This window comes from Aspergillus costaricaensis (assembly GCF_003184835.1).
Source record: "Aspergillus costaricaensis CBS 115574 unplaced genomic scaffold BO79scaffold_28, whole genome shotgun sequence".
In the NCBI taxonomy this organism is placed as follows: Eukaryota; Fungi; Ascomycota; class Eurotiomycetes; order Eurotiales; family Aspergillaceae; genus Aspergillus; species Aspergillus costaricensis.
In genome coordinates this window covers 325,584-350,438 of record NW_020291828.1, presented here as the reverse complement: position 1 = coordinate 350,438, position 24,855 = coordinate 325,584, and the positions used below count along the sequence as shown (strand labels likewise).

At 51.1% G+C, this 24,855-nt stretch overlaps 11 protein-coding genes and 1 non-coding gene across 12 annotated transcripts; 5 read left to right on the top strand and 7 right to left on the bottom strand.

The window, feature by feature from the left end:
* Positions 1-435: 435 nt before the first annotated feature.
* On the bottom strand, positions 436-1,029 carry BO79DRAFT_40462 (uncharacterized protein). The gene has a single exon (XM_025689203.1). It carries the CDS (start codon positions 858-860, stop codon positions 522-524), a length of 339 nt encoding a protein of 112 aa, XP_025536854.1. The 5' UTR covers positions 861-1,029; the 3' UTR covers positions 436-521.
* An 853-nt stretch (positions 1,030-1,882) lies between these two features.
* BO79DRAFT_200200 (HLH transcription factor) lies at positions 1,883-3,854 on the top strand. The gene is made up of 2 exons (XM_025681474.1): positions 1,883-2,909; positions 2,980-3,854. Exons 1-2 carry the CDS (start codon positions 2,322-2,324, stop codon positions 3,550-3,552), a joined length of 1,161 nt encoding a protein of 386 aa, XP_025536853.1. The 5' UTR covers positions 1,883-2,321; the 3' UTR covers positions 3,553-3,854.
* A 2,062-nt stretch (positions 3,855-5,916) lies between these two features.
* Positions 5,917-6,252, top strand: BO79DRAFT_154614 (uncharacterized protein; the record flags this gene model as incomplete). The annotated part of the gene is made up of 1 exon (XM_025678756.1): positions 5,917-6,252. One exon carries the CDS (start codon positions 5,917-5,919, stop codon positions 6,250-6,252), a length of 336 nt encoding a protein of 111 aa, XP_025536852.1.
* Positions 6,253-6,631: 379 nt separating this feature from the next.
* Positions 6,632-6,722, top strand: BO79DRAFT_t185. Its single transcript has one exon. It is a non-coding gene; the product is annotated as a tRNA-Pro (tRNA).
* A 685-nt stretch (positions 6,723-7,407) lies between these two features.
* Positions 7,408-10,153, top strand: BO79DRAFT_40439 (uncharacterized protein). Its single transcript, XM_025689202.1, has 3 exons — positions 7,408-7,492; positions 7,548-7,941; positions 7,996-10,153. Exons 1-3 carry the CDS (start codon positions 7,462-7,464, stop codon positions 10,061-10,063), a joined length of 2,493 nt encoding a protein of 830 aa, XP_025536851.1. The 5' UTR covers positions 7,408-7,461; the 3' UTR covers positions 10,064-10,153.
* BO79DRAFT_247242 (putative MFS sugar transporter) lies at positions 10,144-12,139 on the bottom strand. The gene is made up of 5 exons (XM_025685631.1): positions 11,959-12,139; positions 11,563-11,903; positions 11,261-11,498; positions 10,685-11,205; positions 10,144-10,634 (listed from the first exon to the last, which is right to left on the bottom strand). The coding sequence occupies exons 1-5, from the start codon at positions 12,012-12,014 to the stop codon at positions 10,243-10,245; spliced, it is 1,548 nt and encodes a 515-aa protein (XP_025536850.1). The 5' UTR covers positions 12,015-12,139; the 3' UTR covers positions 10,144-10,242.
* Positions 12,140-13,319: 1,180 nt separating this feature from the next.
* BO79DRAFT_154596 (uncharacterized protein) lies at positions 13,320-14,774 on the bottom strand (the record flags this gene model as incomplete). The annotated part of the gene is made up of 1 exon (XM_025678755.1): positions 13,320-14,774. One exon carries the CDS (start codon positions 14,772-14,774, stop codon positions 13,320-13,322), a length of 1,455 nt encoding a protein of 484 aa, XP_025536849.1.
* A 719-nt stretch (positions 14,775-15,493) lies between these two features.
* BO79DRAFT_239565 (uncharacterized protein) lies at positions 15,494-17,415 on the top strand (the record flags this gene model as incomplete). The annotated part of the gene is made up of 4 exons (XM_025684929.1): positions 15,494-15,662; positions 15,723-16,139; positions 16,177-17,059; positions 17,106-17,415. The coding sequence occupies 4 exons, from the start codon at positions 15,494-15,496 to the stop codon at positions 17,413-17,415; spliced, it is 1,779 nt and encodes a 592-aa protein (XP_025536848.1).
* A 415-nt stretch (positions 17,416-17,830) lies between these two features.
* BO79DRAFT_40427 (uncharacterized protein) lies at positions 17,831-18,250 on the bottom strand. Its single transcript, XM_025689201.1, has one exon. The coding sequence runs from the start codon at positions 18,085-18,087 to the stop codon at positions 17,863-17,865; it is 225 nt and encodes a 74-aa protein (XP_025536847.1). The 5' UTR covers positions 18,088-18,250; the 3' UTR covers positions 17,831-17,862.
* A 221-nt stretch (positions 18,251-18,471) lies between these two features.
* On the bottom strand, positions 18,472-19,396 carry BO79DRAFT_154633 (mitochondrial import receptor subunit TOM22; the record flags this gene model as incomplete). Its single annotated transcript, XM_025678759.1, has 3 exons — positions 18,472-18,525; positions 18,776-19,065; positions 19,279-19,396. 3 exons carry the CDS (start codon positions 19,394-19,396, stop codon positions 18,472-18,474), a joined length of 462 nt encoding a protein of 153 aa, XP_025536846.1.
* A 284-nt stretch (positions 19,397-19,680) lies between these two features.
* BO79DRAFT_239563 (mitochondrial-processing protease subunit alpha) lies at positions 19,681-21,713 on the bottom strand. The gene is made up of 2 exons (XM_025684928.1): positions 21,538-21,713; positions 19,681-21,450 (listed from the first exon to the last, which is right to left on the bottom strand). Exons 1-2 carry the CDS (start codon positions 21,640-21,642, stop codon positions 19,804-19,806), a joined length of 1,752 nt encoding a protein of 583 aa, XP_025536845.1. The 5' UTR covers positions 21,643-21,713; the 3' UTR covers positions 19,681-19,803.
* Positions 21,714-22,107: 394 nt separating this feature from the next.
* Positions 22,108-24,395, bottom strand: BO79DRAFT_200183 (acetoacetate--CoA ligase family protein). Its single transcript, XM_025681473.1, has 2 exons — positions 24,125-24,395; positions 22,108-24,031 (listed from the first exon to the last, which is right to left on the bottom strand). The coding sequence occupies exons 1-2, from the start codon at positions 24,344-24,346 to the stop codon at positions 22,172-22,174; spliced, it is 2,082 nt and encodes a 693-aa protein (XP_025536844.1). The 5' UTR covers positions 24,347-24,395; the 3' UTR covers positions 22,108-22,171.
* Between the last annotated feature and the right edge of the window lie 460 nt (positions 24,396-24,855).

Sequence of the window (24,855 nt, the reverse complement as noted above, 5' to 3'; positions counted from 1 at the left end):
GTCTGGTACCAGCCAGTACGCACCAGGCTATTCCAGAGTTAACTATTCACTCCACGTGTGATCAAGTATCTCCACGTATACCAGTAGCTAGCCAAGAAACAACCGCGTAGTGGGGTGTTACCTCAGCTGTTGCACCAAGCGGCCGTCTAATCGTACTAAACCGCTTCGGATCATCCCATTTCAATTACGAAGCAGCACATAAGTCGGGGGAGAAATATGCGGCACGGAGAGCATCGCATTGTCCGATAGATACGATTGGCCAGAGCCAATCGAATAGCAACAGAGAGCATTGGCTTACCATGACAAGCGATAGTCCATGCAGAAACTACTACAGGTGCATTGCGGGGCATGTGCTTCCGTGTGGTAGTTCTGCCCCGCTATTGGGATTTGAGAATCTGCAAGAGGTAATTAAAGGGATGCGAGGATGATAACGATGGTTAATGAGCTGGCATGGCGGCCAATGGAGTAGACGGCAAGGTTGGTAACAATGGAGCAACTGGGGCGTGTCTCGGGCGCTTGGCCTAGCTGAGCATAACGAGTATGATGCGGAGAGTTCCCAGGCAGCAGAGAGGACCGGTCTGTCCGAATACCAAAGGGGAAAGGACCAGAGAGAGGCCGACATGCACATGCGACCCCGTGTGGCAGGAGGGTCCACTGGTTGGGAGGACGGCTTGCACGTGCTCCAATGCCCCCTCTGGACGAGAATGTCGCCAGGCTTCGACAAGCGGCCGAGGTGAGATCATGACCATTTGAGTCCCGAGACGTATTCTCAGGCTTTGCGGGTCTGGGATGTTAGACAGATCCACTTTATGGACACCTTCGATTCCTGACGATAGTGAGTGAAGTCGATGAGGATTCATGGTGTGAATGGTATTTCCCTTTGCTCACTTCCCCTCGCTTCACCTGCCTGGGTTCTGTCACATTGAGGAACCCGAGCATTGCTTGAAGATTGAGAGACATTTCGGGAAGTTATGAGACTGGTATCAATCGAAAAAGGATCCGGGGTCAGCCCGGTGGCGACGCAAGCCTCTGCGCTCTTTAACGGCACCAATTAGCGTGTCGTGTGCGTGAGCGTGGTCCATTCCGCAATTTTATCTAGATTGTAGTCGGGCTCAAAGGAGTAGGGGATCTGAACCCCATCTTTAGTAAATTGGCAAGTGCAGGTCGGAATTGGGAGCAGCTTGGTATCTAGTAGTACCTAGGAGGTATCACTCCGGCACCCGTGGCTTGTGGGGATTTCCGAATTCATGAAGAAGGGGGGCGCATAGTAGTAGTATGCAATTAGACTAGATAGACCACAAGGTGAGTAGTCCACGGAGTACCTTGAGTTAGGTACCTGGTAGTAGGGGAAGAGAAGACTCGAAAAGTAAGGGACATGAGCCGGCAGCTTCGTACAACCCATAAGAACTCTGGACCGAAGCACGAGCCCCAAAAGCGTCGGCGGTTTGGCCCCAGGCAACCGGTCTCGTGCCCCCCATCCGGCGGTGCTGTTGGGCCAATGACGGGCCAGCAATCTACCGCGTGGGCTTCTTTAAGCACGCGACACTTGGAATGGTCCTCCGCTTCGGGATGGCCAGTCCCAGGCCCATCCACGGTTATACTGCTAGTATTCCTAGTACTCGGGTCTCAACTCTACTAAGGTGGTAGTGAAAGAGGTGTATGCGCATGCTGGCTGCAGCAAGCAGCAACTACTACTAGATAGGTAATGAGCAAGCTTCCCGAAAATCCAGAATTCAACGCCAATCCCCCCCCTCTCCCTCGTCGATCATCCCGATTAGAATTTGGGAAAAAGTAACCACTACTTTTAGTCAATACACCGTAGAAGTACCTGTTTCTTATCGCAATCCCACTTCCCCCCCCCCCCCCCCGACCTATTACCTCCGGTCTACTATTGCCTCGTTGTGTCGCCTCTCCCCTCCCTATCCTTTCATATAAACTTAACCCAGGTACCAACACTTTGGCAGGGCGTTTATCCGTGCGTCTTCCTTTGTGCAGGAGCCCCAACTCTCCAGCACCAGCTGTTCACTTCTGGTCATATTGCTTTTTCCTAGATTCAATAACCATTTCTGCTTCTTGCCCGTCCAACTGCCTCTTCCCTTTGCCTCTCCTCTCTTCCTCTCTTGTCCTATCCTATCCCACTTCCCCTATCTTCTTCATCTTTGACGGCTTACGATTGTACGACACTCAACGGGTTGTTATCCAACTTTGCTCCACCATTGGTCCAATCTTACTTTTTTGACTTGACCATCCCACCCTATTAGCACGTCTAATGGAGGAGTAATCATCGGGTTGACTTTGAGCGTTTCACTTCCACAAAGGCCATGTCACGCTCTCGTCTACCACCAACCCCTGCCATGTCGGGGGAGTTCATAGTCAAGGACAATGCATCGGTGGACGCTTCAGATCCATTCGCATTGCCTCCAGCTGCCATTAGTCCATCCAAGATGCAAGCTGCTAGCAGAAGGCCATCCAAGTCGGATCCATCCGCTTTCTTTCCAGCGTCTCCAGCATCGCCGAATCCTGCACTGGGTATCATGGCAAATTCCCCGCGTCAGACTGGTGTCAAGAGACCTCTCGAAGACTTTAACCTTCCACCACCCCCCACACGCACTCGCAAAATCATTCAGATGAAGCCCAAGACGCAAAGTCCGCCAAAGCCGACCGCAGCAGCCAGCAAAGCATCCACAAAAGAGAATGGCAAAACGCCAGCAAATAATGGTGCCTCGACCAATTCCAAGAAGAAACAACCCAGCGCAACTAGTGCAGCGGGCCGAAAGATTGCTAGGAAGACAGCTCACAGTTTGATCGAACGGAGGCGGAGGTCTAAAATGAATGAAGAATTTGGAACCCTGAAAGACATGATCCCAGCGTGCAAAGGACAGGACATGCACAAACTCGCCATTTTACAGGTTCGTCTCAACCTCAGTCTTCGACGACCCCTGTCCTTAAGCCGGTCGCTAACCGTACCCGATGACCTAGGCAAGTATTGATTACGTCAATTACCTGGAACAATGTATACTCGATCTGAAAACTGCCGGTAATCGACACACAATTGCCTCGCCGCGAATGCCTCCTGCCCCTCCTTCACCAACGTCTCCGGAGGCTCTGGCAGAAGAGTCGGGCCTTTCATCGGCTTCCGTGTCTCCGGAACTACCTCCCACCGATGCTGCCACGGATGCAATCTCCCCGGCGTTTTCTCCCCGAAGTGGTGGTCCTACCGGGAATGCACCCAATTTTTCGTCCATCACACCAAGCCCGGCACTGGGCCCAACCCACCCATCCGACAATCCGTCGCGTTCTGAGCGTGGCTCCTGGGCTATGTCTTCTTCCAGCACCTCCCCAGTGATCCAGCCTAGGTATTCCATAGCGTCTTCTGCCGATGTGGATCACGAAGCCTCCGCTGCCCTACTAATGCTGAACCGGGACTGCCGGGGATCTGTCGGCTCGGTCCACGATGTGCCCACCAATTCCACTACCCGGCATGAAAATCCCCACACCCAGGACCCACAAAGGAAGATCGGGATGAGCGTTAAAGACTTGCTTATCTCCTAGGGGTCATGGTGGCCGGCTCTCTCTTTCCACCTTTTTCACAGTCACTCATGATGTCTCCTTTGTAAGGTACGGGGATCAATTGGCGTGCGGAATTTTGATATCATGAACTAGTAATGAACGGTTTGGCCCGGTGCCGTTGGTTTTTGCTTTTAGTTCTTATTCTGGGCACTTCAGGTCATCGTTTCAGGTAGGCGGGCTGGTCCAATGCGAGTTAACGGTTATGGTTATGTTTTGAGCGCGGACTTCGTCTTTAAAATAATCCCATTTAGATTTGTCTGGCAATGTATTATGGGAGGATTGTCTGCAAGTCTGCAATGTCAGATAGAATCTAGAAGAGTCTATTATTGTTCACAAAACTTGTCAATAATCTTACCAAAAGATCACGCGCTGAGGTTATCAACTGAGCCCACAATAGCATTCCAACCCACATTCCTGTCTAATAACATGAGGGTCTCTTGACCAAAGCCATGAAAGACAACAATGCGACGCCAAACTCTGTCTCCTCCCCGCCTATACGGTCGTCCTAATAAAGTTTAACCTACTTCCCCATGACAGTCCACCTGCTTACTACACCCACAGCTCCTATCCACGATGACACTTGAAGCCCAGACCAGCCAAGCACGAGCCAAGCAACACTGTCGTACTTTTTGCTTACCTCCCCTCTCTCGCGGCCGACTCTCATGATAGAAAGACTTTCAGCGCGACGATCCCAAGTCTCGACTTTGTATCTAGCGCACCATCTAGAATCCTAATCCCTCACAATCACTTGACCAACATTACTTAACAGCATTTGCTATAGAAAAGAGAATGCGGTAGTGGTAATGGCGATTCCGACGATTTAGTCCAAAAATGTGCCGCATATCCGACATCTCCACCAAAGATCGATAGGATGTGTACTTTATGTATGGCCATTTCTCGGCTTTTTCCTAAACTGGGTGGATGCGTGTAATAGTCGGATGTCTAGATGCGGCTACCGATGTTAGGTTCTTACCCCGCACGCAACTGGAGGTTCGGCTTCTTTGGTGCTTCTAGGCGCATTCCATTTTACCACATTGAGTGATTCTGTTCTGGGTGTCGGGGGTTACTGGAATGTGGTGGTGGTGCAGAGAGTAAGTAGTAGTTTGGCATGACGAGGCGATTGGTGTGATGGTGAAAATGATTACAGTTGAAGAATGTTTGTATTTGCTTTTTATGTTTTTCAGCCTGTTGAGATGTCATCCACATCATAGCAAGAACTAACTTTCTCCTGACAAGAGAAGGGGAATAGATACTCCGCGGAATCGCATCGAAGCTTTCGCTTCGCTTCTGCTCACTAGTGGACGCGAGCCTCTTCCCATTCCCCCGCTTTCTTGGAAGGGGGCGCCTGTTCCAACTACACAAGCATTTGGAGGCGAATGTAGTTCAAGCAGACTCGCTTTTTGCCAAGCCCCAAGACATGCATGAATCCTGAAGGATTTTCTGGTGCGGAGTAGTAGATAGTATCTAGGGGTAAAAGGGAGGGGAGAGAGGGTAGTAGTAGTATTCATCAACGGCAATCTGTGAGGCAATCAATGACAGCGGAATATTATGTGCATGGCATAATACATGAAAACAAAAAAAAAGTGAAGCAGCTAGTGTAGGTACGGCACATTTTCACAGATAGGCACTACTTTTCTTCTTTGGGGGCGGAGCTCATACACGTAGTAGGGTTGTTCGCACTGCCTCTATGGCCAAGATGAAAGGCAATGCAGACTAACCCTTGGCTCTGTGGATGTGCTTGGGTTTTAGGGCGCGATGTGGGAGAAGATCTACAAGTGGCAGATCCACCCTCCACTTTGGGTGGGATAACACTTGGTCGGGTGAAAACTAGCCAAGTTTTCTTATGACGTTGCTCGGACTAACTTTTTGGCTTTCTCTTTCTTTTGGCGGTGTCTTTTGCAAAGGAACTGGGTGGAGTATAACAATAGTGTGAGATTTCATTTGGGCTGATTTTCAATCTGCCTGAGGAGTTGTGGATCATTGCAGTGGCGCTCTCCCGGAGTCTCTGGTAAATCCCGTGCAGGACTATTGTCGAGGCAAGGCAAAAAGAAAAGCGCAAAAAAGGCAGCCCTCATTCACGTTCAGACAGGCTCAGACTAGTGCAAGTTAGTGCACTCCACGGGTGCCCCCGCACTGCGGTGCCGCGCTATCCACGTCTGCCCCGGTGACCCTTTCCCGTGGGCCTTCATAGTAGTCCTAAGTAGGGCTGCAAACTATATATTCCCTCTTTACGCCACAGCCTCTCTCCCCTTCCCCATTCCTGCCCCTCCTCGCACACTCACGCACCACCCGTCATTTGATGGCACCAACAATACTATCACCCTTTGGCGGCTTTGAAATCTTACCATGTCCAACAAGTTTCGGTCCTTGCAGCGAAAGAAAAACGCCCGTTCCATCGTTTCTGAGGATCCGTGGAAAGTCGATACGCCTTTCGGACCGCCCCGAATCCCACATTTTCCAGGTCGAGGCATGCGACGTCTTCGCAGTACCCTCCAGAAACTGTCGCCGTCTGCACGTGCTGAGCGAGACCTCCTCAGGCAAAAGAACCGGTACAAGATCCCCTTGACTGAGAGGAATGTCGATGCTCTGGTCACGGAGCAGCTGTTCACCGATGCTTGTTTTCCCGACAAACATAGCAGAGAGTTGCAGATCTCTGCATGGCTTGAGCGACTGTCCTACTGAGACGCGCCATCCTTACGTACCTCCTCCTCTTCCTGCAACTCCTTCTGTGGGGAATACCATCGAACACCGACGCTTCCTTGCGCACTCACCTCCCGCATCTTCTCACATGCTTGAATGAATACTCTGGGAATCAGCTTCAAGGGATCTAGTTTGTGAAGACCTGTTCAGTCGACTGTCTCAGCACTCTGTCCGACCGGTACATATGGAAATAGTTGTTCACTCGGCTTGAGGGCTTGTGCTTGGCATAACGGTTGATCCACTCGACGACGCAGCCATGCATGCAGGTGTCGGCGCTAGAGGCGACACACTTGGACATAGTAAGTGTGCGTTTTGCTTCCTCTTGTAAAGCAAAATAAGAAAACGTGTTTCAACAAGCAACGCCCGGGTGGTCTAGTGGTATGATTCTCGCTTAGGGATACAAACCCAAGCATATCTGCGAGAGGTCCCGCGTTCGATCCGCGGCTCGGGCCGTTTCACTTTTTGTTTTTCTCGCTTGACTCCTTTGCTATGATGATGATGAGGATGATTGAATTCTATTCTTTTGCTTCAGCAGTTCTGCTCGAGGGAGGGTGCCCTTTTTTTGGTGGATCTACAGTTTAATGGGTGGTTGATTGATCGGTTGTTTCTATCTGATTTTTGCTCGGGTTTGTCTGTATAGCATGGTGCTTGGGGTGATGGAGTGCTTATCTTAGAGGTATCCTTTCGTGTGTTGCTAGAATGTTATAATAGTTTTGGTTGGTTTCCTTGTCAGGTGGCTGGGATTAACATACAGGAAGGCTTGTGGCACTTAATTTGCCACTAATTTGATGATGCGTCCGTCCACTACTGCACGAGCATACATTAAGGTCCCATGCTAGTATGCACATCTATAAGCATCACAATGTTACAAGAACATATATATATATATATATCCCCGACAAACCAACCCACAACCTTTCCACTGCCACACGATAAAATATATTAATAAACAGTACCAACAATTACAGTTGCGCCTCCATGCCCCTGCATCCCCCAACGCTAGCAATAGCGAACAGGGGTTCATTCCCCAGCCGCGCGGTGATAAGATGAGGGGTAAACTAGTAGCTAAGCAGCTGAGGGGAAAGAAAGAAAGGGAACATCTAACCGCCCAGTTCAACAACAACTCCACACCATCATCTTTCCTTCATTTCACCACCAAGCCTTGGACCAAGACAACCAGCTGTATATATAATGGTCCAACCCAAGAAAGTCGCCATCATCGGCAAGTTGTACACCCCGCCACCAAACGAAAGCCATCGACTAACATCCCACTACAGGCGCCGGCCCCTCGGGACTAGTAACAGCCAAAACCCTCCTACACAGCTTCCCCGAGGGCACCTTCATTCCCAGCGTCTTTGAGAAAAACAGCCGAATTGGTGGTCTCTGGCCCACAGCGATTGACCATGGCGCTGAGCGACGGCTCAACCCGTGGATTCGGACGAACCTGAGTCGGTTCACGGTGGCTTTCTCGGATCTGGCGTGGGAGTCTGTTATCGGGGAGAGGGAGCTGTCGATGTTCCCGCAGGCAAGACAGGTAGGGCAGTATTTGGAGAAATATGCAAATTTGTATATTCCCAAGGGGGTTTTGAGGCTGGGGAAGGAGGTTGTGAGGACGGTTCGAGAGACCGATGGTTTGAGGGCTAGGTGGACGGTGCAGTGGACTTCGAGAAGGTGTGTCTTCTTTTACTTACCGTTCAGATGATGCTGATGGCTAATGGCTTACAGCATAGATGCAAATGGCATTGAATGCAACGGACCTGAGGTGGAATCGGAAGAGTTCGACTATCTGGTCGTCACGTCTGGATACTTTGCCAAAGCTCACTTCCCGGATATACCTGGTCTGGCTGGGGTCGCTGACAGGGTTGTTCACAGCTCTGAAGTACAGACTATAGACGAAGTGCAGCGGCTGTTGGAGAGAACTGGGTCCTCGGGTGGGAAGCTGGTCGTTATTGGGGGCAGTATGTCGGGAGTGGAAGCTGCTTCGACAGTGGCGCTTCATCTATCTACAATGGACTACAAACCCCCGGTGATCCAATCCGGGCGAGACTACGAAGTCCATCACATCTCCTCGAGGCCCTTCTGGACAATACCTACTCACCTTCCCCATGATGGCTTTCAGGATAATACCAAGACGCAAAACATGCAATTCCTTCCCCTTGATCTCGTCTTCTACGATCTTGCTCGACGCCCTCCCGGCGAAGTCGAGTACGGACTCGGACCGCTCTCCACAGACCGCATACACAAGACAAATGCATACTTCCGCTCCCTCCTCGGTAATGAGTATGCAAAAATCGGCAGCTTCGGAATCCCCAGCAGCGAGAGCGAAGACCCGCAGCCATCATGGATCGGCATAGGAGACGACTACGCCGAATACGTGCGCTCCGGCTTCATCAAACCCACCATCGGCCGAGTATCCAACATCAACAGCCCATCAACCCTCACCATCACCCTACCCAACGGCACCCAAGAAACCATATCCGACATCACCGCCATAATAACAGCCACCGGCTACACCCCCTTCTCATCCCTCAGCTTCCTCCCCTCGCCCGTCCTCTCCACGCTCGAATACTCCACCACCGACCCCTTCATCCCCCTCATCCTAGACGGCAAAGGCACCTCGCACGCCGAGATCCCCGACCTCGGCTTCGTCGGCTTCTATCGCGGCCCCTACTGGGGCGCAATGGAAATGCAAGCCCGCAGTCTCGCAAACACATGGGCCAAAGACCTCTCCTTCACAGGGCCCTACTTCACCAACGAAGAACTCACCCAAAAGACCAACGAACGCGACCTCCTCCGCACCCTCCGCACTACAACCCTCCCCCGCAGCCAATTCCCAATGGGCGACTACGTAGGCCTAATGGAAACCCTAGCCCGCGAGCTCAACATCCCTCGAGCTCCTATCCCATCCACCACATCCACATCCAATCCCTACAACAAAATCAACCACACTCACAACGACACAATAAACCACGGCCCCGTCCTCCCCTCCCGCTACATCCCGACCCCCTACCTAACCCCCACCCCACCAACAGACCGCCTCTCCACCCTCATCGCGCGCGAAAGCACCAATACCCTCAAATCCCTCCACCAAACCATCACCCCCAGCCCAACAAACTACAATCTCGGCATGGGAATGGCCATATTCCGCGCCCTCCACGGACAATGGATCTATACTCGCACAGTCACTCACATCCTACCTTCACCGTCATCGCTCCCCACACCAACCCGCTCATCCCAGATCTCGCATGTCACTGGAACAGCTACCTTCCATCCCCGTCGCACATCCAGTATCTGGTACGAGAAGGAATATGTATACGAGGAAGTGCTGCATCACACCAATACCAATGATAATGACAGCAATATTGAGATGATGAAGAAACGCTACATCTACCGCCTCACCGAAGGAACCTGGAGCAAGAAGAACGGCCAGATCCTCATCTGGAACGTGGATGTTGACCCGTTTCATGCGGGGAAGTTCTCGCATGGGGTGTTTGTGGGGTTGGCGGAGCGGATTATGCCTCCTGCCCCAGCTTCTGGCGTTGAGGAAGATACTACTACTAGTAGTAGTGAAAAGGGGAGGGGGAATGAGTCGAATTATGTGGTTCGGGCTGGGGCGGGGGCGAGACCCATGGATCGGGAGAAGGAGAGGGATCCGAAGTATGAGTATGTGTTTCGGATGGAGGGGGTGTCGGTTGTGGAGTGGGAGTGTGTGGTGAGGGAGAATGTGGTTGGGGAAGGCAGTGGTGGTGTTGAGGGTGGGGGATTGGTTACGAGGACGGTTTATAGGAGGTGAGCTGTTTGGTTATTTCCTTACGCGTATATACTACTTTCTTGTAGATGTGATTGGTGTGTACGGTATAGGTGAAGAAGGGTAAGGGTATATAAGATTGAACCTAGGTTGAATTGCTCACATAGTCCGCCAATGCCACATGGCTTACATCATTATCGTAAATCACACAGTACTTCAATCAATTAACGTCGTGCATCCTCGACCGTAACAGCACTGGGCTTCTCCATCCCCGTATCCTGGTGCGTCACGCGCATTTGCTTCTCGTTAGAGAAGAGGTCTTCACCCTGTGTGACGTGGTTGGCTCCGCCGAAAAGGGCATCAATCTCCTCCAGCGGCACCTGCTTGGTCTCGGGGACGAAGAAGAACACAAATAGAGCGAGGAGGAAGCAGATGCCCGCGAACATGTAGAAGGCGTAGAAGCCGCAGTTGTTAAGGAAGGTTGGGAAGAACTGCTGCACGATGGCGTTGGCCACGTTTTGGGTCTGAGTTGCCATACCCACGGCTTGGGCGCGGACGTTCATAGAGAAGACCTCGGATGTCCAAATCCAGATGGTAGCGCCCCAGGAGGGTTTGTCTGTTAAGATGATTAGCATGGGTTTAATAGATGAATTCAGAGGAACTCACAGAAGAAGATGAATAAGAAAAGTAAGAACACAATCGATATGCCGACTGATTCTGTCTTCGCCCCACCTGGTGAGGGTGTTTCTGTTTCAACGGCTGCGACGATGATCATGCAAATGCCCATACCAATGCCACCAACGATCAGGAGGAACTTGCGTCCGAATCGATCGATGATCCAGATGGCGTTCAGAGTGAAGATAATACCAAAGGTGGCATTGAGTGCGTTGATAAGCGCGATTTGGTTAGCGCTCTTGAAAACCTTCTCGTAAATTTTCGTGGAGTACGTGTTCAAGGTACCCTGTCCACTGACTTGCTGTCCGGCGTTGATGACAAGAGCCAAGTACATGCGCTTGCGGAGGGACTTGTCCTTCCACAGCGCGGCGTAAGTGCCAGAGATAGCTTCCTTTTCGTACTCGATGGCCTCGCGGATTCTGAGCAACTCATCTTCAACCTCGTCCTCGGTTGCTCGAACTCTGCGCAGCGCTCTGCGGGCCTTTTCGACGTTGTTACCGCGTTGGATATACCTGTGCGGATGTCAATAGGGGTACTTCACGCATGTGGGTTCACAATAGCGCTTACCATCGTGGCGAACCGGGAATGGTAGGCAAGATGAAGAGAATGATCACAGGAACCAAGAGTTGGAAGATGACAACCATTCTCCAATCCCACTCGCCCAAGTGTGTGGAGTGCTTGGTGCACGCGTAGTTCACCCAGAAGCAGATGAAGGAGCCAACCGAGTAAAACATTTGCCAGAAGGTCATGATCTTTCCACGAATCTCCGGAGGTGCTAGTTCACCGATATAGATGGGACCCGCAGCTGAACAAGACAGCGTCAGTAAGAACTCTGTCATCTCTGCTAAGAACACCGATGGAAAACTTACTCAGTGCGATACCCTGGCCAATACCGATGATGCATCGTCCGGCAAGGAAGCATGCAATGTTGCCTCGAGGCGCAAAGCACTGCATGAATGTAGCAGCGATGACCAAGATGCATCCAATGGCCATTCCGATCTTGCGACCCAGAAAGTCGGCAATGGGACCGCCCATGAAGAAGCCGCCAACAATTGCACCCACGGTGTAGGCCGTGTTGACACCTCCAATCATGTTCTCGTCAGGGTCATTGAAGTAGGCCACCCAATTGTCCGAGCCTTGTACGGAATTATAAACGGACGCATCGTAACCGTATAAGACCATGCATGCTGCTGCGACGAGGGAGATGAACCTAACGGATGTTAGTATAGTGACTCTTTCCACACACACCAGCGAAGCATGAGTACCAGTTATAGGCTCGTTTTGATTGGAAAGGATTGACTTCAAGATCGTAATCAAACATCGTGGCAGTGAAGGCCGTAAGCGACCTGAATACGCCTTGATAGCAAATAGAAGTGATTCCTAGGTGGGTGGTCAGCAGTCCTTACAGCTGCCCCAGCTAGTCGAGACTGCCCAAGAAGAATAAGGGGCTGCAGTGGTTTGTGTACAGAAAAAGAAGGTGAGAAAGGACTGCGTCCTGCGGCACTAGGTATATATATCCGACCTGGTAGAGGCGCGCCGGTCATGCCGCTAGATAAGCTACCATGCCGCGTGCCAGCAGCCAGGTGGCAAGCGCTATATTAAGCCATAGGGCGCTATAACACCAGTTCCAGGACTCGTGTGGACGCTAACGCGGAGGCATTCTTGGGGAGCTGGGCTATCAGAGGTCCTAGCATCCAGGATCAGACAGTGTGTAGGGCACGGCATTCGACCATTCGTCTCCAGGATTTTGTCGGTGGTGGGGTATCCGGGGTGGGCCTCACGGGGAAAGCTCAAAGTGCCATCCCCAGACTCCCCCAGAACAGGCCATTGTTGGGGTAGTCGTAATGTGGAGAAATCCGGGGTCGAGATTCGAGGAAATTCTGAGCCAGGCGCGGTAGATATCCACAGGTGTTTCCACGAATCAGCAACGCGAAGGTTGGTAGGAGGGCTAAAGAGGGTCCACCAATGGAATGAAACAGGGGTTATGATAGGACCAGCGTCTAAGCTCCTGGATGATTCACATGGAGGCCAAGGGAGAATTGGGGGAGGCGGGGAGGAGTGGAGGAGAGGATGGAGCAGACGGAGGGAAGAACAGGTTGGGCAATCCGATGGCGACGGGCTGGGGTCACGAGACAAGGCCTTGATCCCCCTGAAATTAATCTCGCCCGATGATCCATCCGAAGCCAGCTCTCGTATTCCTATCAGGCTCTTTTTCTTCTTCTTGCTTTTAGTTCATGGCTTTCTAGATCCATCCTCCTATTCCAACGATTCGTGACAGAGACACATGCCAGAGTTGCCGGGCTGCTCAGTGGATGATACGCGACAATGCGAATGACCCCGGATACGAACAAATTGAATTGGTCTTAGCGCAACTATCAATAGCTCATATGAAGGACTTTTGACGGGGAGGCTAGCATTCCTGCGCTACTTGGTCTCGTCCTAGTTGTGGCCGCCCTTTAGCTTTGAGAAGCAGGTGCCATTTTTGCGCAGGGCCAGAACAACCACCATTGTGCAGCACATTTCTATACACTGCAATTTATTCATACTATCATACTTCATAGTGACTAGGACATACATTCTCTTGATAACAGTCATAATTTTGAGACCGTATACTCGGCCACGAACTTCAGTTGAAATAGCTCTGCTGAGAAGTCGTCCGTCGGGAAACTTTGTCCTCTGCCACTTTGGAATCCGAACTGGCGTCCTCGTTCGAATGAGAATTCGTGCGAGAGTTCGACCTTACAGCATGTCTTCGTATGCTTGCATTGCGAGCTCGTGGTAGCACCGGAACTCTAGTGCCCAGCTCTGGCTCATTCTGGTAATCTTCGAGATCGAAGATGTCCTGTACTCTCCTGCGGTGATCTTTCATGAATGGCCCAAACCGCCGGAACTTTTGCCGGATCACCGTATCATTGCCTGTAGGGGTATTGGCCCCGTCGACGGCCCCATTGTATAGACGTCGTGGGTAATTCCACGCTTTAGGAACTCCAGGGAACAAAGACGCCAATGCGCCAATAGGATGCATAGACGAAAATCCGGTCTTCGTAGTAGTACTTCCTGAGAGCTGACTGCGGTGACAAATGTCCTGGAGACATTGGTATCGCATCCGAAGTCTCCTATAGATTTCACGCAGCAAGTATAAGAGCGTAGCCGCGAGGATCGATGCACCCAGCAGAGCGCATGTCTTGTAGAATATGTCCAGCTCCCTATACTTCTGTTCTTGACAATAGCCATGTATAAGCGTCATATGCTTTCGGGGATAACACATGATGCATTGATCCCTTTTATTGTCTGGGATTTGATCCGAAATGCATAGCGTCCTCCAATCGCTTCCCTCACATATGGTATCCTCGCAAGTCGGTCCACCAAGGCTGTATAGGTCCCTCTGAACATAGTATTGCCTCACACCAATGTTAGGAGAGATATCGGATGAGGCATCCGTCCTCTTGCGGCGGCTCTTACCATTCTCCATTTTCGAGATGATATATTTCAGGATCCCATGGTAGCCTTGCGTCAGGGGGTTTGATGGAGGTGCCTCCTTGACTCTACTCGTGTCAGTCTTATTCGTTGGCATCTCTTGACGTGGCCATCTCCTCGTTCTGTGTTCCTGAGAGGCAGCTTTTTGCTGAAGGGGAGCCGACGACCGGACAGAGGCTATCGAATGTTGCAGGTCATCCACACTATTTTCGAGAACGAGCTGCTCTAAAACACTTTCGCAGTGATGCATACCTGTTGATCGGTCTTCAACATTTGTTATCGCCAAGGTGAGCTTGAAAGTCGGTTCAACTGCATTTGGAGGATGTGAACCGCCAACCGTGTTCCCGTTCTCTCTGTGGTCCCTTTTCATGGTCTCCCAAACCCCAGGACACGTCAAGGATACTGCACATCCCGGGTCCTCTGGACCCTTTGTTGGGGATATTGCGACAAACCTCGAAGCATCAAACAAGGAGTCCGAGCATGAAACTTGGTGGTCATCACCTACTGCTCGGTATGGGGTCGGCAGAGGGCCATCTTGGGTAATATTGGAGATAGCTCCCAATACTGCATAGAAAAGTGCAAAAAGGTGCTGTTGACAATACATGAGAAAGGAATAGAGTGAGTGATTGATATGCAGATTTATGCAAGAAACTGCCTGCTAAAATGCTGTGGAAGAAGTCTGAGTCAATCAATGTGATGAGACTACTATATACTATGGAGCTTCCTGAGCGGTGCTCGTGATGCAGTAAGCCAAGTCACATTCTGGGTATGCCAATTCTATTCAGGAAACCGCAACCCATGCCAGAGGATAAACATGACTCTATCATGTCCCACATAGGGGGGAGAGGAGCCCGACAGCTTCAAGTTGTCTTGGCTTATGCTAGACCATGCATAGGTCGCCTACACCTCAGTGGAAGGTCCACCATAGCGTTGGCAAACCACATGGATTTAATGAGAGCAAAATAAACTTCCAGTAATGAGAAATCAAGCCATCTCCTTGACGACTTCAATCAAGTTCAAAGCTTGTCCAAAAGCTCATTGAAAACTAGTTGAAGGAATGTTGATTTGTTCTTAGAAGTGACACTCAGAGTATACCAACTGTGACTGACCATTTTGGGTAGCTATTAGCCATCACGTGCTCTCGTGACACCGAGACGCGACTCTTGCGCGCTCAGTGAAGACATCAGATCCCTATGACAGTCTCTATTCAGTCCTTCGACTTGGTCACTATTTCTACAATCAGCGCGAAACGTCCATTCTCTACTCGGACTATACTCAGCAACCTTTACTACCATAAATAGCCGATCCCTGCGCCACCCCCCGATGCCCCGCACATACGGCAAGAAAAAGCAGACGCGGCTGGCTTTCGCTCCGCTGAGCTCCCCGCCGACGAAGAAAGAGGACTCCGACAAAGAGGATGATCGTCGCGCAAACTTGCGCTATGCGCATCCTTCCATGCCATTCCTTCGGAGAGGTCGCTCTCAAAAAGACGGTGAGTTCTTATCATATTCACTGCACGATAATCGATACTGACTTAGTGGGATGTCGATAGCCAAGTCTCCGCCCCAACGTACCCCCGAACCCAAAGCAGAACCAGTTAGCGACAGCGACAGCGATATAGAGATCGTGCGCAGCACGCGCAAAAACCCACAAAGAGGATCATTGAAGCGCAAGAGGACGGACGTATCCAGTTCTGAATCTCCCTCCGCGACCCCGCAGAAACCCGCCGCTGATTCGGAAAGCGATGCAGATGAGGTGGTTCCTGCGTCTCGTCGAAAGCTGAGGCGTGGTGTGGCCCCCCAGCCTGCTATCGCGGCCGACGATAATGACTCGGAAGAAGAATTGGTCATCTCTCCCAAAAAGCGCAGGACGCGCAACGCAAGCCCCGACGTCCCCCAGACGCCGCGTCGCGGGCTTGAACAGGACGAATTAGACATAGAAGAAGATCTTCAGGCGTTGCAGGACTCAGGTAATCCCACATAACCAACATATGAGACCCTCTCCAGTTCTTGTCGCTCTGACAGGTCTGTCTACAGTGGTAAAAGAAACCCGCACTCGAGGTCGACTTGCCAACTCAGCACGGGCCCAAAGACAGCAACACCTGGAAGCTCTACGTCGTCGGAGGGCAGGAAAGACAGCATCTGATACCGAGGAATCTAAGAGTGATCTTGTGCAGTCGGAGTCGGGCGACGGCGACAGCGATGGTGACGGTGACAACGGAAGTGAACAAGAGGACGAACCCGAAACCCATGAAGAGAGCCCTAAACGGAAGCCTCAGTTCCGTACCCGACTAGAAGAAAGTGACGTTGAATCTGCGATCGCAAGCAACGATGATCTAGACCGTTATGAAGACGACTTTGTGCTAGAAGACGATGATGATACTCTAGGGGCTCCCACGGGCCTAGAGGACATCCCCATCGAATTCTCGCGACATGCCTACAAACAACTCAAGGACTACTTCCAAGACGCAGTAGAGTGGATGGTGCATAATCAACTCAACCCGGCATTCCCTCGCTCCGATCCGGTCTACGAAGTTGCCTTCAGCAAACTCGAAGACGAAGTCAAGGGCCGTACCGGATCACAGCTCGTCTCATCTGTTTGGAACGCCAAATTCCGGAGAGCTCTATTAGCCCGACCTCAGATTGAGATCACAACATTCCCAACAATAGAGAACCACCCATGCGATGCTTGCAACCGCTCAGGTCATCCAGCCTCATTCGACATCAAACTATACGGGAAAGCCTATTCACTGAAAACGCTTGAACCGCTTACCGACGATGACAGCGACGACGACAAAGAAGAAGACGAACACGAAGATGATAACCACGAAGAAAGAGACCGAGACGGCCACATCCTACCAGACGAAAACACCCGATTCTTCCTCGGCCGGTAAGCATCCCATCCCCTCCCCCTTTCACTCCACCGATTTCCACAGATCCCATCCCATACATGCTAACACCATCCTCCCCACCACAACTAGCCACTGCAAAAACAAAGCAACCCTAGCCCACACCCTAACCCACTGGCGCTTCCACCTCAACGAATGGGTGACCGGCTACCTCGAACACCAGGGATATCTATCCGAGACGAGAGTCGTGGAGCGCAGCCACTGGAGCACGAAGAAGAAAACCAAGTACGCCGTGAAAGCAGTTGAATCAATGATAGCGAATGGCGAAGTCAAGAAACTGTGGCGAGATTTTCACATTAATTTACGAACTGCGAGAGAAACTACGGTATGTTTTTGATATTCATCATCATCATCGTCATCATTTAAGATTGACGCGATAGTTGAGAGCATTTGCTGACCATGTCATTTATTACATAGACTCTTGGGTAGTGAGTACTGCAAGCTGCCTCTGCTTCGCTGTTGATGAGATGCTTTCGATTACACATATTTGATCCATTCATGGGTGGTTTGTCTGGACAGTCTTATGTACTCGGTCTAAGACGGTGTATTTCTTCCCCTGGTCAGGATCACCACTTTCTTCGAATGCGCGCCTTTACACTATTCTTCTGTTCATAAACATCTTGTTGTTGTCTCGTTTCAGGGGCTTGTTTGTACATTTCCTTTATGCTATGATACCCTATTTCTGTTATTCATCTTCGGTCTTCTCCTAGCGCAGGGACAAAATGTACGCGGCTCATCTAGCTTTCTTCCTGAATATATCTCAAGATCATTCACATTTCATTATCTAGAAACATGACTTCCAAAAATGGTGGAAATAGACATAAAACGAAACGAACATTGTAACCAGGGGGAAAATAAACCAGTATAGAAATACACACATCGCCCAAGCCAGAAGTTCTGGAATCAAAGGTTGAGAGAGGAGAAAAAGCGTCAAGTTAAAAGGCCAGAGATTCCGAACAGTAACAAGTGGGCAAGATTTTCCTTCAGGTCCATGTGGAAACCATACCATCCCTTTTATATCTTCCTCGCGCCAACTCAGTTCAATGAGTTGATTGTTTCACGATTATTCCATATCCTCGATAGTACACACCTGCTTTTATCCCAAAGTAATCCGGATCATGCATCGCTAAATCAAAGTTGTCTGACTCGTTTTCTTGTTGTGTTGGAACAGAAAAATCGACTAGATGTGCATGTGACCTCATCGATGAACGTCACCGCCTGAACGTTGACGCTGCGCTCCCGGAAGACCGCCCGAATTCAGTGAGAAACCAAAAGCCTAACGACAACAGGGGTTTCGGACAGGCTCGATATTAGGGTAGTGGCGGTTCGACAGGCCATGGCAAATCAACTATTCCCACCTGTTGCGATCTTCATCTTTGGCAGCGGTATTCATTTACAAGGAGGGTTGAGCGGGCTTCTCTTCACCGGGGGCACCGGGCGTAAGCATCTGATGATAGAGAACAATGTAATTAGCTGCTGTTCGGATATTTCTCAAGATATCGAAAAAAGGACGGGGGATCCAAATGACGTCTGTATCTCCGTTCTTGGCACGTAATAAGAACGGAAAAGAGTTTTCACGTCATCGCCAACTGCCTCGGGACAAGGCGATATGGCAATAACAATAATAGTGATAGCCAAGCGACAAGTGGATAGCCCGGCGAAAGTGAAAATGGAAAAAGAGAATGGCTTTAACGTACCTCGTTGGCGCCCTTGATCATGCCCTGCTCGCGCTCCATCTGGATGTACTGCTCCTCTTCGGCGTACGCCAGAGCCCACGGGACACCGAGGAGGAAGGCACTGGTGCTGATGATCCACAGCGCCTTACCGCTGAACTGGATGCTGGACTTTGTGAAAGAGGTGACGGAGTTGACGGTGCTGGTGACCGAGCGGCGTGTGGAAGGAGGAATCATGTCTTTCAGGGCGTAGAGACGGTCATAGAAGGTCTCACCATCGACCTCGAGGTCGGACTCGACGGAGATTTCGGATTCTGTACGTATGGCATGTTAGAAAAGGAAGGCCATGTGTTTTGAACGGCTGCGCCGATGGACGGATGGACAGATGGATCAGATTCGGCGTGATTGATAATGCCTCCGGATGTTGTTGCGCGGTGGATGAAGGTGAAGGTAAAAGTGCAATTGTTCAAGCAAAACAAGCGCTCGGTTGAATTGTGCCTTGAGTTATGGGTTATCAGGATACTAACCGGTGTCAGTGTAGTCGTCTTCCTCTTCGTCGTCCGAGGTCAGAAGGACATTGTGCTTGCTGGGCATGGGCTTCTCCTGGGAGAAGTGCTCATCCTCGACTTCGGTAAGCTTGACCATTATGACGGTGGTTGTAAGTGAATTAAAAAGGTGTATTGATAGTAGAATGAGTCGCAGGAAGTACGGGCGAGGGTCGAGGTGATGGAATGAAAGTGTTGAGGACGGACGGAGATTGATGGAGGACGGCGGGTTCGACCTTCCGGATCCAACTTTTTTCCCGGGCGGAAACGAACTCAATACGGTAAGGAGCTTCTACTGCAGCCGATGCATCCACGCGACGCCGCCCCAAATTTATACGTTCAATTGTTCCAGGGAAAAGGAAATGTTCGGGCATATATATTGTACATGATTGTATATGGCTATCTCTAATTACATGGAGTGAAGAAAATGGAAGTGTTACATCCCTCTATACCCCGTGAACAGCACAGGTAGACGCTGCGATGTCGGGGCTTTAACTGCACGGCAAATTACCTCCTTCCCAGCTTCCACCGGGCAATCCGTTCTTGGATCTCCTCCCAGGGGAAAGGACGGAGCCTGTAACCCTCCAGCTCGCCTTCCTGCAAAACAACAGTGGGCCTGCCAGTGCCACGGCCCTTGTTCTCGACAAGACCACCAAAGACTTCCCGAGCAACCCGGCGCAGGTCCTCCACAGTCAGAGACTCAATGTGCGCGCACATTTCCTTGACACCAACCTTGCGGCCGTGCACCTGGACCTGACGTCCGAGGTCCTCCAATTCCACCATACGCGACTCTAGGTTCATGAGGAGCGAAGAGCGAAGCTGGTTCTTCGCACGGTTAACCTCCTGCGGCTGCAGGGCTTGGTAGCCCGTGTCGAGAGTGAGAGCCTGGAACTCGCGGCACATGACCTCCAACATCTCGGTGGTCCGTGTCGGGCTGCAAGATGCGGAGATACCGAAGATTCCGCTATCCGTGTAACTGTGGTTGAACGCGATACAGCTTTCGACCCATCCGTGCTGGTTCAGCACGTTGGTGTAGAGACGCGAGTACATTCCCTTACCGGGACCACCGGCAGAGAATGAACCGCCACCTCCAAGGAGTGTTTGGAGGGTTGCCAGGGCATAGATATCAGGGTTCGAGATCGGAAGGGCCTCGAAGGCAAGGTGGATATGGCTCAGCCGAGGCAGCATGGGGTTTGCAGGGGGAGGAATGGGAGGAAGAGAGAGGAAACCACCGGTGTAGTGGGAAGGACGGTTGATATCTAACGTCGACGACTGCACCAATGATGGGTCAAGCGGCGACGTGGAGGAACTCTGAGAGCCGGAGTTGGAGAGGTTCTTCAAAAAGGGAAGCTTGGAAAGGAATCCCGACTTGGGGGAGGCTGCGGTGGTAGTTGTGGTGGACGACGGAGTGAACTGGGGAATGGTGGGCACCTGGCCCTCCTCAGCGGCGGACTGCGATTCAGACAAAGTAGTCTCGATGCCCGTGCCCGAGAGAACAGGGCCGTCTGTCTTCTTGTGTGTCTTCATATCACCGAAGTACTGCTCTGTAAGCTTGACGGCCTCAGCGTGCGGCACACCAGCAAAAGCGACAACCATGCGCTCTGGGTTGAAAAAGGTTTCACGGTACTTATCAACCACCGCTTTGTTGATCTCGCCCAGCCTCTCGTGCGGGCAAAGCAGAGGGTTTCCCAATGTGTTGTCCTTGTAGGCCGCGGTATGTACCAGCTCGGGCAAGATGAGCTCAGGCTTGGACCAGATCTCTCCAATTTCATACTCAGCTGTAGCCAACTGCTGAAGCACTTCTTCTTCTGTGATAAGAGGATCCCGGATAGTCTCAGCCAACAGTCCCAGAGTCGTCGGGACAGCGGAGTTGAAACTAGCAGACTGGTACATCAAGGATTCACGAGAGGAAGCGCACTGGATATTTCCTCCAAGGCTCTCCAGAACCTCAAGCATTTGATCACTGGTGTGCGACTTGGTCGACTTGAAAGCCAGACGATCCATGATGTGGCTCACACCCCGCAGACTTTCGTCTTCATAGCGAGATCCGGCATCGACGTAAACTCCGACACCAGAGAAGGGCCCAGGCAGGGATTCCGTAGCGACGCGGATACCGTTGGGCAAAGTGGTGATCTGATCAAGCTCGGCAGGGTCCTACACAGTGAAAAACAAAGTAGTTAGAATTAATCCCAAGTCCGACCAGAACCATCAAGTGACATTCCCTGCATTGGAAGAACTTACCTTAGAACCATTCTCATTGACAGTAGCAAAGCCTCTCGATGCGGAACGAGGCACGCGGGCAAGAGGCTTTGCGGACTCAACGGCCCGTAGTACAGAACGGCGCATATTGACAGATATGAATGGATGAAATGGGCCGAGAGTACTCAATTCAAAATTGCTCTCTTTCCCGGACGGCGTGAAAGCTGCGGCGTTTCCGGAGATGTCGTCGTCACGGCCGGCGCCCGCAAGGATTTGGACTCAGATCGCTTATCTAATCACCACAGGCACGGCGCACGACGTCAGACTTGTCTATTAGAACAAGCAGGATATGATGTGTTTGGATTGACGAATTGCTTTCCAATTGGGATTGTTTGTCTTGTAATTACACGCTACGTTCTTTTTGTATTACCTTCCTACAGAGCCTGAGTCATCGGTAAAACTGGATTTCCAACTTGCACCTGGTTAGTAATGGGAGATCTAGAATCGCTAATTGAGTAATGCGGACAAAGCAGAGACACCATTGACCCTCGCCACTGGAAGAAGAAATAATTCATTATCTAGTTCTATAGGCCGTGAACAAACAATCTTAACCTTGCATACTGCTTCACTCTAAGCTTTTCCCAGACCATCTATTGAGGGAGATCTTACTACGAAACTATGGGTGCGCCGCAGCCCAAGCGCGATACCAGTCAAGGCACGAGGCATTGGCCACACTGGCACCAATCTTGATATTGAGACCGCACAGGATCTGCTTCACAGCGCTTTCAACTTTCTTGCCGTTGGATGTCACCGGAATCTCGGGACAGACATCCACAATTCCCGGGACATGACGAGGGCTGAGCTCCTTGCGAATGGTCGCTTGGATGCGAGTTGCGAGGTCGGGCGGCATGGTCGTTGGAGCGTCACCAGACGATTCCAGCTTCACGAAAAGAACGACTGTTTCATCGGTGTCAATTCCATCCCGCCGACGCCCGATACATAGAGAATCTTCCACCTCATCTGCAAAATGTTTCAATAGAACATTGTATATCTCTGCGCTACCGAACCGAACACCGGCTGGCTTCAGAACTCCGTCACTGCGACCCAGCATCACTACACCTCCAGTGTGGGGTTCCAGACGCACGAAATCACCGTGGTGCCAGATTGTCGGCCCGAAGACGTCAAAGTAACTCTTGCGGTATTTCTCTGCTCCTGTCGGACCGGGAGGCCAGAACATGACAGGCTGCGCAGGAAATGGCTTCGTACACACCAGATCGCCGGCCTCACCGGAAGTAGAAACGTCATTGCCAGCGTAATCGTAGACTGAAACAGCCATTCCCAAGCAGCGGCACTGGATCTCTCCCTTGTAGACAGGTAGGATGGGACAACTGCCGCAAAATAGCGACAAGATATCGGTCCCGCCGGTGATCGAACCCAACATGAGATCTGCCTTGATAGACGAGTAAACGTACTCGAATGTAGACGGCGCCAATGGAGAGCCCGTACTAAAAATAGCTTTCAGTGTTTTCAAGCTTACTGGACGGTGAGGGTGACTGGTTGGATGTAGGGAAGCCTGCTCTAACATGGAAAGGTATTTGGCAGAAGTTCCGAAGTGCGTGATTTGCAATTCGTCAATCAGGCGTGGCATTGCCATTTCACCCTTCCCACCTTCCGGGTCGAATGGCCGAAAAGGGGAACCATCATAGAGCACAATGGTAGCGCCACTGGCAAGACCGGAAACAAGCCAATGCCACATCATCCAAGTAGTCGTCGTGAAGTAGAACAAGCGATCTCCGGGACGAATATCACAGTGAAGCACATGTTCCTTTTTATGTTGCAGCAGCGTTCCCAGCGCACCATGGACAATCGGCTTTGGTGCCCCTGTAGTTCCCGAGGAATACAAGATGTAGACAGGGTGTTCGGGTCCCAGACTTGCAAATTCCAAAGGGGCAGAAGGGTTGCTGGCCGTAGAAAGAAATGATTTGTAGGTAAGAACCTTGCCACGTAGTGGTACCAAGAATTGAGGGTCTAGTTTGTAGGACTGGATTGTCTCGAATATGACGAGATACTCCAGGTTCGGCAGCCCCGGCACGAGTTCACGCAATTTAGCATCGGTCCCGTGCACCTTCCCGTTGTATAGAGATGCATTGTCGGCGAACAAGATCTTCGGTTCTATTTGCTTGAGACGTTCTAGCACCGCATGTACGCCAGTATCAGGCGAGACGCCTGTCCAGAAGGCGCCAATTGATGCCGTTGCCAGCATCGCCACAACAGTGTTGGTATGATTACCAAGAAACCCTGCCACCCGGTCTCCTTCCTGCAGGCCCGACTGTTTCAGAGAGTTGGCACATTTGCGTACGCGGTCGCGCAGTTCCTTCCAGGTCACAAATTCCCGATCCGCTTCCGTGGCAGCGATTATCGCAACCGCGTTCTCATCAGGAGACGAAGATGGATACAGGAGGTTCTCAGCAAAGTTAAGCCTACTCCCCTCGAAAAAGTTGGGACGAGGGAAAAGTAGTGAGTCCGTGCTCAGGACCTGTAAGGATAATTAGCCATCATATATCAAAGGAGACAAGCACCAACAGCAGCCTTTGTGTTGCGCTTTGAAAGAGCGTATTAGTATACTTACACAGTCATATGACTTATGGGCCTTGATGGAAGTATATTTCCATACATCCTCCCAGAACTTGGCGGGCTCAGAGACACTCCACTGCCAGAGATCATTGTAAGTGGACATGGACAGGCCATGCTTGGCATTGGCGGATTGAATGAAGTCGTAAATCTGGGTACTGCAAGGGCTCGAGTGTCGCCATAGTTCCTTGGGTACCGTTTCGTCGCTGGACCTAGTCATTGTGAAGGATTGTTGACTTGTACCAGCAAATGATGACTGCGAATTTGCTGATCTAACTATAAATGTACGTAGTAGGCGGTGGTATGGAGTGCCAGAAGGTTGCAGTCAAAGTGAGCCGAGGTCCTTCCGTCCTGATAGAGTTTCAAACCTTTGTGGCTCGTGGTTCGTCAGTGTTCGAGACCTGATTTAATCATACGGCTCTTGTTCAATTGCAGATACCTTCCAAACGTGAACAAGGAAAAGGATTCAAACTGCAACGAGGACTTCCTTTTAGGCTGTTGTGCGTGCTCGGGTTGTGGGCGTCCCGATCTATCTACGGAGTACCCCGGAGCCGACTCAAGGAAGCCGGGGACGGAATCTGCAAGGGGATATCTGCGGTGGGCAGACAATCGCCTGGGATCAAGTGGGGATACAGTGAGTGAAGATATAACTATAGAATTGAAAGTCCCCGGGAATCTATAACACGTTTGTCCATCCTTGTTGCTGGTTATCATCCAGATATTGTGAGT

What these genes read in the sequence shown, in the direction of transcription:
- BO79DRAFT_40462 (XM_025689203.1), bottom strand. Translation starts at nt 860, where the DNA reads ATGAATCCTCATCGACTTCACTCACTATCGTCAGGAATCGAAGGTGTC.
- BO79DRAFT_200200 (XM_025681474.1), top strand. Translation starts at nt 2,322, where the DNA reads ATGTCACGCTCTCGTCTACCACCAACCCCTGCCATGTCGGGGGAGTTC. An exon ending in ACAAACTCGCCATTTTACAG is followed by an intron (nt 2,910 to 2,979) that starts GTTCGTCTCAAC and finishes CCGATGACCTAG; the next exon opens with GCAAGTATTGATTACGTCAA.
- BO79DRAFT_40439 (XM_025689202.1), top strand. Translation starts at nt 7,462, where the DNA reads ATGGTCCAACCCAAGAAAGTCGCCATCATCG. An exon ending in CAAGAAAGTCGCCATCATCG is followed by an intron (nt 7,493 to 7,547) that starts GCAAGTTGTACA and finishes ATCCCACTACAG; the next exon opens with GCGCCGGCCCCTCGGGACTA. An exon ending in GTGCAGTGGACTTCGAGAAG is followed by an intron (nt 7,942 to 7,995) that starts GTGTGTCTTCTT and finishes AATGGCTTACAG; the next exon opens with CATAGATGCAAATGGCATTG.
- BO79DRAFT_247242 (XM_025685631.1), bottom strand. Translation starts at nt 12,014, where the DNA reads ATGTTTGATTACGATCTTGAAGTCAATCCTTTCCAATCAAAACGAGCC. An exon ending in TGGCCAGGGTATCGCACTGA is followed by an intron (nt 11,499 to 11,562) that starts GTAAGTTTTCCA and finishes TGTCTTGTTCAG; the next exon opens with CTGCGGGTCCCATCTATATC. An exon ending in ATTCCCGGTTCGCCACGATG is followed by an intron (nt 11,206 to 11,260) that starts GTAAGCGCTATT and finishes ACATCCGCACAG; the next exon opens with GTATATCCAACGCGGTAACA.
- BO79DRAFT_40427 (XM_025689201.1), bottom strand. Translation starts at nt 18,087, where the DNA reads ATGGTATGGTTTCCACATGGACCTGAAGGAAAATCTTGCCCACTTGTT.
- BO79DRAFT_239563 (XM_025684928.1), bottom strand. Translation starts at nt 21,642, where the DNA reads ATGCGCCGTTCTGTACTACGGGCCGTTGAGTCCGCAAAGCCTCTTGCC. An exon ending in TCAATGAGAATGGTTCTAAG is followed by an intron (nt 21,451 to 21,537) that starts GTAAGTTCTTCC and finishes TTCACTGTGTAG; the next exon opens with GACCCTGCCGAGCTTGATCA.
- BO79DRAFT_200183 (XM_025681473.1), bottom strand. Translation starts at nt 24,346, where the DNA reads ATGACTAGGTCCAGCGACGAAACGGTACCCAAGGAACTATGGCGACAC. An exon ending in CCCATAAGTCATATGACTGT is followed by an intron (nt 24,032 to 24,124) that starts GTAAGTATACTA and finishes TTATCCTTACAG; the next exon opens with GTCCTGAGCACGGACTCACT.